At 39.8% G+C, this 17,383-nt stretch overlaps 1 protein-coding gene across 7 annotated transcripts in view; it reads right to left on the bottom strand.

Annotated features, from left to right (window-relative positions):
- HMGCLL1 (3-hydroxy-3-methylglutaryl-CoA lyase like 1) overlaps positions 1-17,383 on the bottom strand; it is a 323,420-nt gene that overhangs the window by 143,716 nt on the left and 162,321 nt on the right. The window contains exon 1 of one of the 7 annotated variants that reach the window (XM_066359172.1): positions 6,067-6,206. The exons of the other annotated variants lie outside the window; for them this stretch is intronic. Within the exon in view, the coding sequence (XP_066215269.1) occupies positions 6,067-6,201 (135 nt within the window). The 5' untranslated portion in view covers positions 6,202-6,206. Of the gene's footprint in view, positions 1-6,066; positions 6,207-17,383 lie in introns of those variants that run through there. 7 annotated transcript variants of the gene reach the window in all.

Below are 17,383 nucleotides of genomic sequence, written 5' to 3'. Positions count from 1 at the left end.
TGGATTGGAAGGAAAAAAATGTATTACAACAAATAGCAGTATACAGAGGATCAGGACTTGTGCTGATTCCCTAGCCCCAACTCTCAGAGAGAAGCAGAGTGAACCATGTAATGCTGCACAGGCAATTGGTAGCACTAGAGAAAAGGCACCCCGAGCAGAGAAAACCTGAACCTTCAGTAATGTGCAGTAAAGCATCTTCTCTCCTGGCAACAGAGGTAGGCGTTACATTTATTATGCTTGACTATGAGCATGCCTGCCTTTTGATTCGAAGGAAGACATGGTCTCTATTATCTAAGGCTTTAAGCACACTTACCCCTCACTCCAGAAGGATGTTTCCATCATTCAAAGCTGTACCCTATACAAAACTCCTGGAAGAGATAGTGGGGAAGAAAGGCAATTGTGCCTCTCCTTTCAAGAAATACAGAAATTTGGCCTGACCTGTGGTGGTGCAGTGGATAAAGTGTTGACCTGGAAATGCTGAGGTCGCCGGTTCGAAACCCTAGGCTTGCCTGGTCAAGGCACATATGGGAGTTGATGCTTCCAGCTCCTCCCCCCTTCTCTCTCTCTCTGTCCTCTCTCTCTCTCTTTCTCTGTCTCTCCCTCTCCTCTCTAAAATGAATAAAAAAAAAATACAGAAATTCAAGACACCCATGGAGAATTCTTTTCCAATAATATCTACTACTCATTTTATACCATCTTTGTGTACGGCAAATTTTCTCTGTTCACCCCTCTGGTTACTCTAATGGTCAAAGGCTGGGACAAAATCTGTTCAATTTATCTCATAAAATATTTGATTAAAGCCATTTTCAACAGAATTCCAACTAGCAAAATAAGGCCAGCCTTCAGTACTGTCCTCAGCCATGCCCCCTCCTCCCAAGAGTCCTAGTTCCATGAGTGATTCTCATGAAGTAGGTGTGCTGCATCAGACCTAGGTTTACCAATGTGCCTGCTTGATGAGAGCGGATGTGTTGCCATAATCAGTATACAGTTTATCGAGCAGCAATGGTGGCCGTCAGGTGCTGGTGACTTAATTAGCAGTTTGACTCTAGTGGGCCTCATCAGAGTATGGGCCTCCGATGATTCAATCAGCAGTTGTGATTTGTTGCCACAGCCATAGCCCCTCCCCCTAAGGTATCTTTAATCTGTCAATCAGTAGTTTTCCAAATAGCAGATACATAAACTAGGCCAGGGACTCTAAATGACTCGGGAACAATATGGGAATGGCCTGGAGTTCTGCTGAGTGAGCAGAGCAGTTAGATACATTTTCAGTTCAGCACAGCTGCTGCAGAGGTTGTATGACTACAGCGGTGCAGTGAATATCAGCAGGTTTCAGCTAAGCCAAACCATCGCCCAACCAGGCCCATGCATTAGGGAAAGCACTGTGGACAGAAGGGCTCCCCTGAGCCAGATCTGGCAGTGGAGTGGGCAGGAGAGGGCAATTGCTACTTTTTTTGTGTGTGAATCTGAGATTGCACTGGGGACATGCTGACCAATTTCTTTTTTTTTTTTTTTTTTTTTTTTTTTTTCATTTTTCTGAAGCTGGAAACAGGGAGAGACAGTCAGACAGACTCCCGCATGCGCCCCACCGGGATCCACCCGGCACGCCCACCAGGGGCGGTGCTCTGCCCCCCAGGGGGCGATGCTCTGCCCATCCTGGGCGTCGCCATATTGCGACCAGAGCCACTCTAGCGCCTGAGGCAGAGGCCACAGAGCCATGCCCAGCGCCCGGGCCATCTTTGCTCCAATGGAGCCTTGGCTGCGGGAGGGGAAGAGAGAGACAGAGAGGAAAGCACGGCGGAGGGGTGGAGAAGCAAATGGGCGCTTCTCCTATGTGCCCTGGCCGGGAATCGAACCCGGGTCCTCCGCACGCTAGGCCGACGCTCTACCGCTGAGCCAACAGGCCAGGGCCCAATTTCTTGAATATAAATTCCATTTGATTAGTGAGGTCTGTTGAAATTGTCCTACCTTGTTAATCCATGAGTCCAAATTCACTCCCCCTCCCTCAGTGGAAACAAAGGCCAAAGAATCACAAGGTTTCCATGAGTCAGATGTCCAGTTTCAGGAAGAACTCTGTGGCAAGCTAACAGCAGATTTTCAAAAGATACCTGGTAGCTGTTTCAGGGCAGTAGGGGTCCACCTCCCCAAGCAGCACTGCTAGGCGGTCTCTGCCTGACTTTGTCAGAAGCTCCAATGTGCAAAATCTCCAGTCACAGAGACTTTTAGCTCAAAGAGGTCAGAAGGATTTGGGGACTCCCAAAAGTACACTCACTTTTCAACAGGCAGCTCCTCCCAACTGGGATGACTCCCTCTGGCACTTATGAAACAGAGAACTACAACCATCTCACACATCAATTTTAACTTTACATTAAGCTGTGGAAGCAACAACAGTACACTGAGTTGACCCCAAAGAGGCTCCACTGGAAGTCCACTTTGGCTCTCCTTTCCCACTGGGAGCTCTGCCCAAACCCCATCAGTTGAATCAGGACCTCCACCTCCAGAGGTCTGAGTAGGGTGGTGACGTCGATGCTTTTATCCAACAGAGCCATAAAAGTTTAAATCCTTGCTCCCCCCACAGTTCTCCAGCATACTCAGATGAATGATCGCGATGAACCAATAGTCATTTTCCTTAACGCAGCTGAATGAGGAACGTTAGGACTCAGAGAACACAGGAGAAGAGGTCTGTGCCAAATCAGGAAGCAAGGCACATTTCATTTCAATTTCCAGCCTCATAGCAGCTGCTCACCAGCTTAATCAAACATATTTACAATGTTCTGGTTGCACACAGAGTCCTATACTGAACATCATAATCATCATTAATCACACCATCTGTTTTAACCTTAGGAACCCCTGGACTTAGCACCCATAGCTGTGTTGTTTTCCAGCAGGACGATGGTGTTTGTTCCATCTGGCTGAGAGGGGCTTACCTGGCACAAACTTCATTATCAAGAGAATACCCTGTAAATCTTAATCCAGTTACAACAGAATGACTAAGGATGTTTTGCAAGATAACAAGGCTAACTATACAACCCATCTACAATTCTTTGGGTCCTTTCTCATTTGCCATGGGTTGCCTTTCAGGATTATAAACACAACCTGGGGCAGGAGGTCCCACATATTAGTCAATGACTCATCTATGGTTCCTCAGAGGAGTTCGTCTACACCAGTGAAGTCTCCCCAAGAAGACCAAAAGTTCCTGTAGAGCAGCCAGAACTCACAGCAAACAAACAAACAAAACATCTTGGAGACCTTTTGCTGCCATCTCCAACTGCATCTCAGTTTGACAAGACAGACTTCAGGGCAAGCTGAGCTTTCAGAAAATCCAGTTATTGCTATTCCTTCTCAGCAAGCATTATATACCCCGCCCCCTCCTCTTCCAACCCAACCAATCAAAGTTCTTATGATTCATTCACGTGGTTTCTTCCCATAATGTTGGTCAGGTTTCTTCCTTCTACACTCCCAATAACTGTCAATGGAAAGAGGGCAGAGACCCTACTACCCACACAGGACTCACCTTAGTGCTAGTTGTTACAATAGGTGAAGCTGACCACAGACTGCCAAGGAAGGTCTTCTGCCCTGAGCAGAGAGTTAGCATGACCAGGGAACCACTCAGCCTTTGAAGCAACTTCCCAGAAACTAGACTGCAACCATCATCCCAATTCCACATCATTAACAGGCAATAAAGTAGAGTAGCATTTGTTGTTCAATTGTTATAACATCTGGTCAACATGTTACCAATTCTAATGGACTTTCCTCAAATCCCTTCAACCCATCTTAAAATCTATCACTCTCCCTCATTCAGAAATTCCTGCCTCACTTGACAGGCAGTAGCACAGTGGATGGAGTATCAAACTGGGATGCGGAGAACCCAGGTTTGAGACTCCGAGGTCGCCAGCTTGAGCATGGGCTCATCTGGTTTGAGCAAAGAAAAGCTCACCAGCTTGGACCCAAGGTCGCTGGCTTGAGCAAGGGGTCTTGGTCTGCTTAGCCCCACGGTCAAGGCACATATGAGAAAGCAATCAATGAACAACTACAGTGCCACAACGAAAAACTAATGATTGATGCTTCTCATCTCTCTCCATTCCTGTCTGTCTGTCCCTATCTATCCCTCTCTCTGACTCTCTCTCTGTAAAAAACAACAACAACAAATACAAAAACTAAAAATTCCTGTCCGCTTAGCATCACCTTCACTAGCAAAAGTGTCAAATCTGTGAAGGGCTGAGACTTTATTCTCTATGCTAAGTAACCCTTTCACAGTTTATTAGATGCTGGCAAAAGATATGTGACTACTGAATCAGAAACAAAGCACTTTGTTACTCACCTTACCTTAACAGCAGTAGCCAGAGCATCAGCCTTTTCTTGCCCCGGTTCTCTGAGCACTACGGGAGCTGTGCTTGAGGAACCTGAGTACTTCATCATGGCCAGTAAGCACATTTCTCCAAGCACATTTCTCTATGTCTCTCCCCCAAAGCTATTCTCTAGAAAAACACCTCTTCTTACCTCCCCAGAGAGAATGAAGTACTTTAATTAATATACCATAACACTTTGTAGAGACCTATTTTAAAATAAATTCACAATTATGTCTTTGCCCATCAATTCTGTTTTTCATTAGTAACCTTCAGAGTCAGCAGAATAGACACATACCAACCACTTGACCGCTGTTTGTTAAATGAATGAAGAATAAGTGAACTCACATCTAAAATGTAGAAAAGTAATGCTGACCTTTCATTTAGCCATCACACATTAGCCAGCATTATTATAGATACAAAATATACAGAAATAAATTACACAAACAAAAATCCCTGCCATACAAGCTTACTTTTCTTATTCTCTGAATATGTTTTTAAATGAATTGTAAGTTTCAAGGAATTGAGTTTAAATACATCATCTGCAGAAGTTAGCAACATCATCTTAAACAACCCTATAGTCTAACTATATTTTTATAGAATTAAAAGCCCTATGTTACTGAATTCAGTATATCCTGTTTAATGTGGGGTAGTATATGATACTAGTAAAAAAAACAAAAGATGTATTATACAGAATGAAAGTTTCAAAGGCCATGTTATATGGCTGAGTGTGTGCTCACATTTGGAATCAGATTTCTAATGGTTCACTTTCATAGAGTAATGACAAAAGAATACTATTTTGCATTTATATGTTGCTTTATTATTCCAAAGCACTTTTCTATCTACATTTCATCAGAGAAGCTACCCTGCATGGTAGGCAGAACTCAAAGGAGATTAAATGATTTCCTAAGGTCACCCAGTGAAGTTCCCTGCACCCAGTGAAGTTCCCTGGCTCCTATTCTAGTTTTCTTTAGGATAAGATTAAATACATCACCAACAAGTGAGCTCTGGTTGAAAAAATAATAATGAACTATTCTTTTATGTAGAACATAAATGAACTACTTTACTCACATTTTTCAATCTTACATAAAATTAAGTGGAAGGCATAGTTTGATGGGGATTTCTCTAAAATCTTCTGTGTGTTTATATATAACATGTATGTTATTATGTAATATAACACACACATAGATATATACATATAATTTTGCACTAGTCATAATGGTTGGCTTCTATACATAGTCAACCCTTCCTGATGGTGACAGATAGGATTACTTATTATTCACTCAGCAAGTACTGCTTTTTTCCCTAAGAAATAATAACACCCACAGTAGAAATTTCAAGACAGACTGTTACATGTTCTACTCCATTTCTTGAGAAGTAATTTTATATGTAAATAGTCTGTTCGGATATTGAAATGCCCGGTTTGGTAGCCAGCATTCCCGTGAAGAACTGCTCTCAATGACCAAATCAAACACTCCAACTACACTGATGATCTCTGAATCAGGAAACTGTTTGATTTTCTTTGGATATTAAACTGGACTTTGTAAGGGGGCATTAGATGTTAACTTTTTCAAAAGAATCTAATTTTGTCAACTCCTCTAAAATACTCACATGGCACATTATGTGGTAATGTTAAACTCTCCACATTCTGATATTTGTTATTTCTTAGATATTAATTTCTCTTTTAACCAAACACAGGCAGAAACACATAAAGCATTCTCACTAATGAAGTAGATATCCACAGGAACCTTGGTCCTCTGAAGCACTCTAAAGACATTTCTCTCCCTGGGTGCCTTTCTGGGATGAAGGGCTGAATCAACAAAGCTGACATTTGAAACCTTTCTTTCCTAATATCCATGTCGCAAGGTTGATTCAAAGGCAAGCTCTGGAAGTTGAAGAATAATTTATTTATAGCCAAGTAAAAAGAAAATTTTAATGTACTATTAAGTCATCTTGAACTCCGGGAACAATACATCTTAATTTATTAAATCAAAAGGTTAAGGAAGGTAACCACTTACTTTTCAACAATTTTGGGCTAACCAGAAGGAAAAGTGATACACATGCAGTACTTTGTTCCCAACTGCTTTTGGGAAAAATTTCAACAGAGCTTAAAAACAAGCTCTAAGAATGTGGAAATGCCTCTGTAAGTAGGTACACTATAATGCTTGTTCTTGGCATTCAATAAAAAATTAGTGCTGACTATTAGTGTAGATGTACAGCACGATTTAAATATTAATTATTTTGGGAAATAGTTAAATTTTATGAATTCTTAGATAAAAAAGAGTTACAAAAAAGCATACGAATATTATTGATATATTAGGGCATCTGCCATAATAAACGAAATGTAAAAGAATGATCAACAATATAAATCATCTAATTTTATTAGAAAAATAATGAGGCTCTTAACATCTGCACCACATAAATGTACTTTTCAGTTATATAAATTCCATTTCTAAAAGTGACTTGAGCAATAAATGCATACATATGTGTTTAATAGTCATCCATTAATCAATGTTTTAATACAAAAGCATAACTGTATTATAACTGAAAACAAAAAAATGTTAAAATAGATTATGTAAACAGTTTATGAAATGTGCAATAAGATAATAAAAACAAAAGTGAGATGAAGCACAAATAAAAATGAAGAAAGCAAGAACAGCAATTTTTAATGCAAGAATCCAATAAACAGTCCAATAAGAGCATTAAAATAAATTTAAAAGAATTGAAAAAAGAAAATTTTCTATGCATTTATAGAGCATGAGATCTTGCCTATCCAGTTATGTTTCTTTAAATGGTGGCTGTTACACACATTATTTAATTTCAAGAAATAAAATTTTCTTGCATTCATGGCAATTTAAGAAAAATAAAATTGCCTGACCTGTGGTGGCGCAGTGGATAAAGCGTCTACCTGGAAATGCTGAGGTCGCCGGTTCGAAACCCTGGGCTTGCCTGGTCAAGGCACATATGGGAGTTGATGCTTCCAGCTCCTCCCCCCATCTCTCTCTCCTCTCTCTCTCCCTCTCCCTCTCTCCTCTCTAAAATGAATAAATAAAATAAAATTTTTTTAAAAAAACAAAAAACATATTAAAAAAAAAGAAAAATAAAATAAACCTTATGAAAAATTAGCCACAACTATCCATAGATTTTTCATTACTATTATTATCATTGCTATTGTATTAAAGTTTAAGATAATAATGAAAGTGTTAATTAAGAAATCAAAGAAAAAGTTTGACTTGAAATATTTTAAATATGAAAAGTTTCCTTTTCCTCAGTATCTTCACTAATAATATTTTTTGGAAACCACTAAAATTGTTTTGCCTTCTGCAAATACATACGTAGTCAAATTGATGGAAAAATGTATGTGCCATTTAATATACAAAGTCTCACCTGGAAAATATTTTTTAGAATGATAAATTTCTGAAAATAGTAATTTACAATAGAAAATGCAACTAACTATATAAAGCTGGTTTTACAAGTAGCATGACCTTATAGCCACAAAGGTTAAGAAAACAATTGGAATATATAATTTTGTCAGAGTTTTAGAGTGCACACTCCCAAGGTGCTACAGCAATGTTTTGCTGGAGAAGCTTCACTTACTATTTTGGTTAAAAAGCCACAGTTCATTTTTCTAAATCGTATCTTAATGTGGGTTGTTATTATTATGTACAAAAAAAAATTACATTGCTTTACATGACTCTTTACTTATGCCATGTTGGTTGTATAACAATAGCAAATTGGGAAAAATATCATAGATGGGCTGTTTCCTTCTTTATAAGTACACAAGACTACTCAGCCATTCACAGAATCCATTCAAACTTTCAATAAAATTTTTCAGATCTTAATGAAGTCCCTTCATCAACACTTCCTTATGTAGGATGATTTTCTGACTGGCAAACATAAGTCGAAATGCTTAAGCATTTGCATGGTTATAGACATGCATTAAAAAATGCTTAGACAATAACAAGACAATCTAATAATTTATCATATCATATACTGCATAATATATAAACAGTTTTGATATTTTTTTAAATTTTTTATTTTATTCATTTTTAGAGAAGACAGAGAGAGGGAGAGAGATAGAGAGAGAGAGAGAAGGGGGGAGGAGCTGGAAGCATCAACTCCCATATATGCCTTGACAAGGCAAGCCCAGGGTTTCAAACCGGCGACCTCAGCATTTCCAGGTCGACACTTTATCCACTGCGCCACCACAGGTCAGGCCAATTTTTGATATTTTTAGGGGTGAGGCATTGTGTGCTAAAGGTAGCAAAATAAGAGGTGGGCAGAAATACTACCCCACACTAGTGAAAGTTGGGGAAACCAATACTTTTGGATGTTCTGGTGTGCTGCTGCATTATCCCTTTCAGGATAGAGACATTCCCAGATGCTGGAGTTTTGAGAGTTGATGGCATTTCACTAGCCTTTTTTCAGGAATGGCCCTCAGATAAAGAAAAACACATATCAAAGTCATGTCCCCTCCCTGTGAGCCACCAATGAGTGGTTGATGCAGGAACATAAAAGCCCAACACCTCTGTCTCAAGGTAGTACGACTCTGAAAGGCCCACTTGCTCCAAAGAGCCCTGTGGGATTGATGGAGGTGTTAGGTGCGACCATATCCTAGTTCCAGCTCTCTCTCTGTCTAGTCCTGCATCACTCACTTCTCCACAGGCATGGAATCATGGCAACAACTTCCTGCACACAAATCTGTGTAGAAGGAGAGAAGAAGGAAGGAAGAGAAGGAGGGGGGGGGGAAAGAAGAAAAAAATGTACCCAAAATGTCAATAGTACTGAGGTTCAGGCACCCTGATCTATACAACTGAAATAAACCCAGGATATAGTTCATCAGTTAGCTGAGGTTAGCTGCCTTAATGAAAGTACCTTTACCTGGTTTACAGAACAAACACCAACTTCCCAACGAAAATGCCAGATTCCTATAGGAAAGATCTTGTACAACTTTGGCAACTATATAAAGTAATTCATCTAATGCTTCCCAGAATGAAACTGTAGCCATTTATTTGAGTAAATGTACACTGGCAATAAGAGAGTACCAAACATTTCAGGTTCTTGGACAGAGAGTCCAAGTTGACATTGATACTTGGAGAGCCAAAGTATTATTATACCCACCCCCTGGTTAGAATGGGGAATATGGGGCCACATACATAGAATCATGTGCCTCTCTTTCCCCATGGCCATTTCCCAGTCTCTGAATGGATAACTAGAACAGACCTATTTGGTAGCTGGAACAGCCTCTATAGCACAGTCCTCCCTGCACCTTTAGGGACTATCATAGCAGGGAAGGGCAGGTGGAAGTTCCTGGAACTGTTTATTCCTCCCATTCAACCAAGATTGTCAAGGAAGAAAGGGAAGGAGGGAGGGTGCAAGGAGAGGAGGAGGAAGAAAGAGAAGGAGGGAAAGAAAAGAAAAAAAATAGTACCCTGGGAGAGGTGGAAGAAATGGCACAGATTACTATTATTCTTGAGTATCTAAAGAAAAGGACATGGGGGTGATGGCCCCACCATAAATCCATTTTATTTTTCAGCTTTACTGAGGTTTAACTAACAAATAAAATTGTAAGATATTTTGAGTATACAATGTGATGATTTGTACAGACATTGTGAAAGGATTCTCCCATCCTGTTAACATACCCATCACTTCATATATTTATCCTTTTTTTTGGTAAGACTATCTAATTAAGTTCTACTCTCTTAGCAAATTTCAATTATACAGTACAGTGTTATCAACTATAGTCACCAAGTTATGCATTATATACTAGATTCTCAGACCTTATTTATCTTATAACTGAGACCTTTTTACTAACCTCTTCCTATTTCTCCTATCATCTAGACCCTGGCAACCACTTTTCTACTCTGTGATAACCCTACTTCAATCAGCTAAACCGTAAAGATGTTGATTTTGAAGCTTGACGATGCCCTACCATAACCTCAACCCCAATTATAGCTTTAGTGCTTCTGTGTTAGTTGGGGTAACTTTGTAAAAACTAACACTGCCTCACTGTCTCAGGGGGATGTGTGTGTATGTAGATTTCTAGGTATCTGTGTGTGTGTGTGTACATATATGTGTGTGTGTATACATATACACACACACACATACACACACACACATTTATGGCCACTGATCAGGAGAACACATTCTTTTCTATACCTGGCAGAAAGGAGAACATAAAAAAATCTCATCTGTTTGGAATAGACATTAGATGTTTACAGAATTTTTACAGGACTATATTACTTCTTCTATCATGTCTCATAATATAATTCAAGAAATCTGAACTGTCTGGACATCCAGCAAAATATCACATTGATCCACTACATCAATGAATAGCTAAAGTTCTAACAGTATTATGAAAGGATACTCAAAGTGCATTCAGAAACCACAGAATTAACGCATAGGACTCTTTTTAAAAGCAGGCATCCAAAAACAAAACAAAATAATAATGATTGCTTAATATCCAGAAGAAAATTCAAAATATCAAATAGTCTGATAAATACCATAGAAATACTATCTCTGTAGGACACAGTATTGTTCAAGGATGTCAAGCATGAATAATACCACCAATCCACTTCAGACCCAGGGTGGACAACAGTAATCAAACATGGCAGTGTTTCACAGTTAAGTCCATGTATGTTCTCTCCCAACCTTCACACAGTACAGCTACCTAGCCCAGCATATACTATCTAGGTAAATACTATCAGGTAGATACTACTATCCAAATAGATACTACTACTTTCTAGCTCCAGGGATCAACTGTTATCAATGATTGAACATGGCACCCAAGGCAAAAATCTATTTGCCATCCCTGATACAGTGAAGTGTCCTTATCCCTATGTACCTTATTGTCTCCTCTATAAAATGAAGATATAAAAGCTATCAAGAGTTGTGGCAAAGCCTAGAATTATGCTATACATAAAAGCCGTTAGATAAATAAAAGTTAGAGAGGCAATCTTTTTCTTTTTTTCACTCATTCATTTACTTAATTCTGACTGGACACTTATGCTAGAAGATGGTCAAAGAAAGCCTATTTTGGTATGGACTCAATATTTAAAAAGTTACTCCAGTTAGAACATTCCTAAAATAAAGCATTCGTTATTCTAGAAGCTTTGTTTCCAATACAACTACGGAAGCACATAGCAGTCCCCTAGAGACTGTTAACAAAGACGATTGTCTCTCAAAAGGATGGTGTAGCAACTGTAGTAGTGGAAAGCCTCTGGAGACAAATGGTCTTTTTCTACCATGTGCTGATGCACAAACCTGAGAACATTGCCTAATTACTTTTCTACCCTCTCCTCTTTATAAAGTGGAAGTTTCTCTCTCCTCTAAGCCAACTATCACTTGGCCCCCTGTTTGCTGTAAAGATTAAATGAGACTATGAATAGAAAGTATTTAACCCAATGCTTAGTGAAGAGTTAACTTAATGTTTATCGTTTGCCTTGCTTAAGGCGAACTTGGACATGAAAAGTTTTGGGATGTTTTTTTTTATAATACTTTGAAAGAAGGATAGCTTAAAATTATTCCATTTATCATTTAAAAATATACCTACTTGTTCAAAACTTGAAATGAAAGGAATCATTGTTGATAGCAGAGCAGATTGCCTTACACAGTTCTTGCCACAATCAAAATAATACATGGAAATTATTCAAGGTCTTTCAGTAAGGAGCTCAAAACACTTTGGAGACATTATCCTATTCTGGAGCCTGCCAACAATTTTATCCACCTCCAGTGCTGACACCATCAACTCCACCCATCCTGTTCCACTTGGCAATGTCAACCTCAGTTTGAACCTTTGAGAGGCAACAGAGGGGCACTCACTTCATCAAGAGGGTAAATAAGGGCTCATATTCAAACCCTGGCTGAATAATGCCATAAACGAATGCAGGAGTCACAGCTATTTACTTGCTGGAAACAGTTTTATGGAAAAATATGAATTTGAAAGGCAAATTAAATACATTAAGAATTCTGATTGGCATCACATGCTCAGAGGCAAGAGTATTCAAAAAGCCCTATATCCTCTTCACAAGCTAAATTTCAATTTCTTCTTTCACCCCAGGGAGCTTCCTATCAACTTCAAAGTGTAGTTCTGGGGTACAGACCTTGTGGCATACAGAGCTGGTAGATGAAAGGTTAGACATTCCCACCTCACCATAAAACTCAAGTTGACCCACATCCTTGAGCAAAAGAGACAAGAGACTTCACAATGCTTTCAAGTAACTCAGTCGCTCATTTTGTCATCAGTCCTAGGTATACTAATAATTTTAATTGCTGCTATAGGTAATAAAATTAAAAAGCTTCTTGACCTCAAATCTATTGGAATTTTCAAAAACCACATAATTTGTGACATTCAAAATATAAGAGCAATAAAATATAATGAGAATAATCAAAGTAGTAAAAGGTGGACTAGAGCCAGTGTTTTTCAACTGCCAGTCCGTGGACCAGTGCTCGTATGCAGAAGAGTCAACCACCCTGATGCTGTACAAAGATTATAGAGTCTATGATTACTGAGTCTACAGACTGAAAGTTTGTGTCCCCCCGACCAAATTCATATGTTGAAACCTAATCCTTAATGTGACAGTATTAGGTAGGGCCTTCTGGGAGGAGTGGTGATTACCACAGGTTATGAAAGTACAATAGAATCCTCATGAATGGCACCAGTGCCCTTATAAAAGAGACTCTAGAGAATTCACTCTCCACTTCCACCATGTGAGGACCCAGTGAAAGGACAAATGTCTATGAACAAGAAAGCAGGCTCTCACCACATCCTACATCAGTTAGTTCCCTGATTGGGACTTCTCAGCCTCCAGAACAGTGAGAGATACATTTCTATTGTTTTTTAAGCCACTCAGTCTATGGTGTTCTATAATAGCAGCCCCAACAGAGTAAAATAACTGCTGAAGTCTACCTATAAAATCATCCTGGACTCTTTCCTTCTTCTTACACCCTACATCAGGTCTACCAGCAAACCATGTTCTATTTTCCTTTTTTAATTAAATTTATGGAGGGTGACATTCGTTAATAAAATTAAATAGGCTTCAAGTGTAAAATTCTATGATACCTCATCTGTATGTTGCATTTTATGCCCAACTCCCAAAGTCAAATCTTCTTTCATCAACATATATTTGACCCCCTGTCCCCTTTACTACCCCTTCCCTCTGCTCACCACCATGCTGCTGCTGTCTGTGTCTATGAGTTTTTCTTTGTTTGTTTTTCTTGGAGAGGTTATGGAGAAAAAGGAACCTTCATGCACTGCTGGTGGGAATGTATACTTGCATAGCCACTGTGGGAAACAGCATGGAGGTTCTTTAAAACATTAAGAATAGAGTTACCATATGGCCCAGCAATTCTTCTTCTGGGTTTCTACCAGAAAAATTTGAAAACATTTATTTGCAAAGAAATATGCATCCCTATCTTCACTGCAGCTTTATTCACAAGACATGGAAACAACTGGTGCCCTTCAGGAGATGATTGGAAGAAGATGTGATACATATATACTACGGAATATACTCAGTCCTTAGAAGAGAGGAAATACTGCCGTTTGTGACAACATGGATGGATCTTGAGGATGTTATGCTACTCAAAATAGGTCAAATAGAAGAAGTCAAGAACCAACCATATGATTACACTCTTCTATGGGATGGAAAACGGAAAGCAACAAACGTTCTATATATTTTCAAAATAATTATTTCTCACCTCAATTCTGCATGAGATTTTTAAGTGTTATCTCTGCTTCAACTTTTGACATCTATTCTCTAAGAGAACAGCCTTACCAATACATACTTTTAAACATAAAACCAATCACATCATTCCTTTAGTTCAATAGCCTACATAACTTACCACTTTCCTCAGAAAAAAATCCAAAACCTTTGTCTACGGTATTTGAGACCCTTCATGATATTGTACCTTATCACATTTCTTTTTTTAAAAAATCAAAAACAATACTCCTCTCCACTCTCTATCACCCTTAATCTATATTAGTGGTAGTCAACCTGGCCCCTACCGCCCACTAGTGGGTGTTCCAGCTTTCATGGTGGGCAGTAGTGGAGCAACCAAAGTATAAATAAAAAGATTTAACTATAGAAAGTTGTTTTATAAAGATTTATTCTGCCAAACTTAGCGAAAATCCGACATAAAGTACTTGGTAAGTAATTATTATATGCTTTAACTTGCTGTAACTCTACTTTATAAACTTTATAAAGTTACTTCCCTACTTTATAAATCACCATTACTGTGGAACCAGTGGGCAGTTAGAAAATTTTACTATTAACAGAGATACAAAAGTGGGTGGTAAGTGTAAAAAGGTTGACTACCCCTGATCTATATTATGATTCTAGTACTCATCACCACCTTGCATGTTATATGTGCATCTGTCTACTGTCTGTCTCTTCCCATTAGACAAAGAGCCCTTTGAAAGTATGAACTCTCTCAAGTTCACTTCTGTATTCCAGCCCTTAGAAGAGAGCATAGCCTATAGACTTGCTCAGTAAATACTTAGGGAATAAATTAATGTATCCAATCAGAGTTCACAGAAATTAGTCAAATAATGAAGGATTTCACAATCATATAGTAGTTTTGAAAATTAAGAAAACCTCCCTCTACATAATGCTCCCTGAAACTCTAAGGAAGACAGTTAGGATCATATTTGCATGCATTGTCCAAAGAAAGCCTTGAAAATACTTGGAATGAGAGCTGTGTGTGGTGAGGAAGTTTCAACCAAAGGAAGATGGGCCAAACACCTGGACCACTGCCTCCGATCATAGAATGTCCTGTGGTTTAAAGGAATATACATGGTTCTGTTGGAGCTTCTCCTGGGCAGGGCTGGGTAGAGTACATGTTTTCTGCTGGTATTACTGGCTATGATAAATCAAGATAACTGTACCAAGAATCTTGACCCTGTGGGTCCAAATATCTACCAGCGTGCTGGAACTGTGGAAGATTCTCTGAACTGGAAAAGGAAGGGCTGTGATCATTGTTATCAGCATCAACTTTCCATGGGCCCCATGGAATTCTGGGACAATGAATAAGCTGAGCTTTCTATTATGCATGCATTTTACGAGACCTGGCATGCAACCGTGAATGGACCAGACAAAAGGCCCTGTCTCCATGGAGCTTACAAATAAGAAGAAAAAATGTACAATATGTAGTACTAATTATTATAAAGAAAAAGAAATCAAGAAAGGAAGAGAAAGAGCAATTGGGGGATAGCAGTCATGCTGCATTGTTACATAAGCAGGTGTGGTTTGAGAAAGGAAAAGAAGGAGGTGGCTGTCAGGGATGGGTGCAGAGCCACACAGATATTTTAGGAAAAAGCTGTCTGACAGCCTTTGAAATTTTCCTTGTTTGACTGGGGAAAATGGGCCTTAGTGTTAACTGTTCAGGAAAGGGCCAGAAAGGCAGTGATGAAGGGAGAAAAGCAATGAGTAGAATAATAGAAAAGCTAAGGGATCAGGTAGGTAAACACTGGGCCCCATTCAGATGGAAGGCCACTGGAGGGCTGTGCAGCAGAGCAACGGCACAGGTGGAGGTACACTTCACTCAGCTCTCTCTGGCTGCTGGACTGGGACTAGACTAAAGGAAGCCAGAACGTAGGAATTTATAGCTATAATCCAGATGACAGACGATGGCAGTTTGGACTACGAGGGTATGGGTAGAGAGGGCAGGAGGAAACCCTAAAAGTACAGTAACTTCTCACCCTGACAAATTCAGTCTCTGACTTCTGGGCACAGCAAGACAGATGACAGCCTTGTGCCCATATTTTCCCTGGAAGTTTGACAACACAAAATTCAGAGGGAGTCAGAACACTTACGAGAAGGAAACAGTCCCAAATTGAAGAAAAAGGAAAACAAATTGTTAAAGGTTTGCAAAATCTGCTTTTCCATTAAACTGCTTCCTACCTTCCCCCAGAATACTACTAAATATTTTCCTACAAGAAGCTTTCTCACACTTCATAAAGTTAAATTCAATCACCCTAATGATACCAATATTTTGCTCTCTGTGTTTTGCTCTCAAGCCCCCCCCCCCAAAAAAAAGTAAGACCTCACCTGCAGATACTAATTTATACTAAATAGGCTTATCCCCAAAATTACTTTTTTCCCCAGTTACTAGCCTTTAAAGTATATGGCTCTGTTTAACCTGTTTCCCACTCTGGGTCCTGCGCTCCTGAGCCAGACCAGTGGGCTCTGTCTTGCTGCCTGTGACAGCTAACCTCAGGCCCGCCCCCAGCACGGAGCTGCACAGCGGGCTGCCTGGCGGCCCCTCTGCGCTCCCAGGCGCACTTTCCATGAGCTACCCCGGGCGCTGCTTCTCTCTCAACTCCTCACCTGGCTCTGCTTCCAACACAGGGGCCTCTCCCAGCCCCAACTCTAATTAAAACTTATGTTTTGTTTCCTTAGGGCTGTGAACCCCGCTGATAAGGGTGCTACTGGCTTTATTATCCTTTCCTTTCCAGGTGGCCAATTTCATTTTGGAGGTGCTGTATATCCTGAACCCCAGAGGTGTCTCTAATGCTGGGAATGTGAGCAGGCTGCTGAGGGGTGGTCTCGGGCCGCAGAATTTCTGATCCTTCTTAACTACATCATGTGTGTGTGAGTCGTTCATTCCATGCGAGCCAAAATCCAGCCACTTAAATGTCTTCCATAGACCGGGGAGTACAGGGTTACTCCATAAATTGCGGTGCCTGAGGAGTACAGCTGGTACCCATACTGTACTTAAAAGTGCTTCATATGCTTGAAGACTGTGCCTAATTCATTCCACAACCTTCTAGTCTCAACTTGAGCATGGGACCAAGGAGATACTAAGATAAAAGTTTAACCTGTTGGTGTCAATCTAAATTACTACTCCCGCCTTACTCAGGGTTTGGTTGGAATCTAACTAGAGGACACAGTCCTGCTTCAGGTTCCACTGAAGGAGATAAAGAACTTTGCTTTAAAAAGCCTGCAATGTGATTAAAGCAGCAGCTTATAGCAAGGGTGAAAGAGGTAACAAACACTGAAAATAGCCTTGAGTACAGAGAACTAATGGGCAATGTTACAATTTAC

Source organism: Saccopteryx leptura, chromosome 1 (genome assembly GCF_036850995.1).
Source record: "Saccopteryx leptura isolate mSacLep1 chromosome 1, mSacLep1_pri_phased_curated, whole genome shotgun sequence".
NCBI lineage: Eukaryota > Metazoa > Chordata > Mammalia > Chiroptera > Emballonuridae > Saccopteryx > Saccopteryx leptura.
The sequence above is the reverse complement of the archived record's forward strand: the minus strand, read 5'-3'. Positions and strand labels throughout refer to the sequence as shown.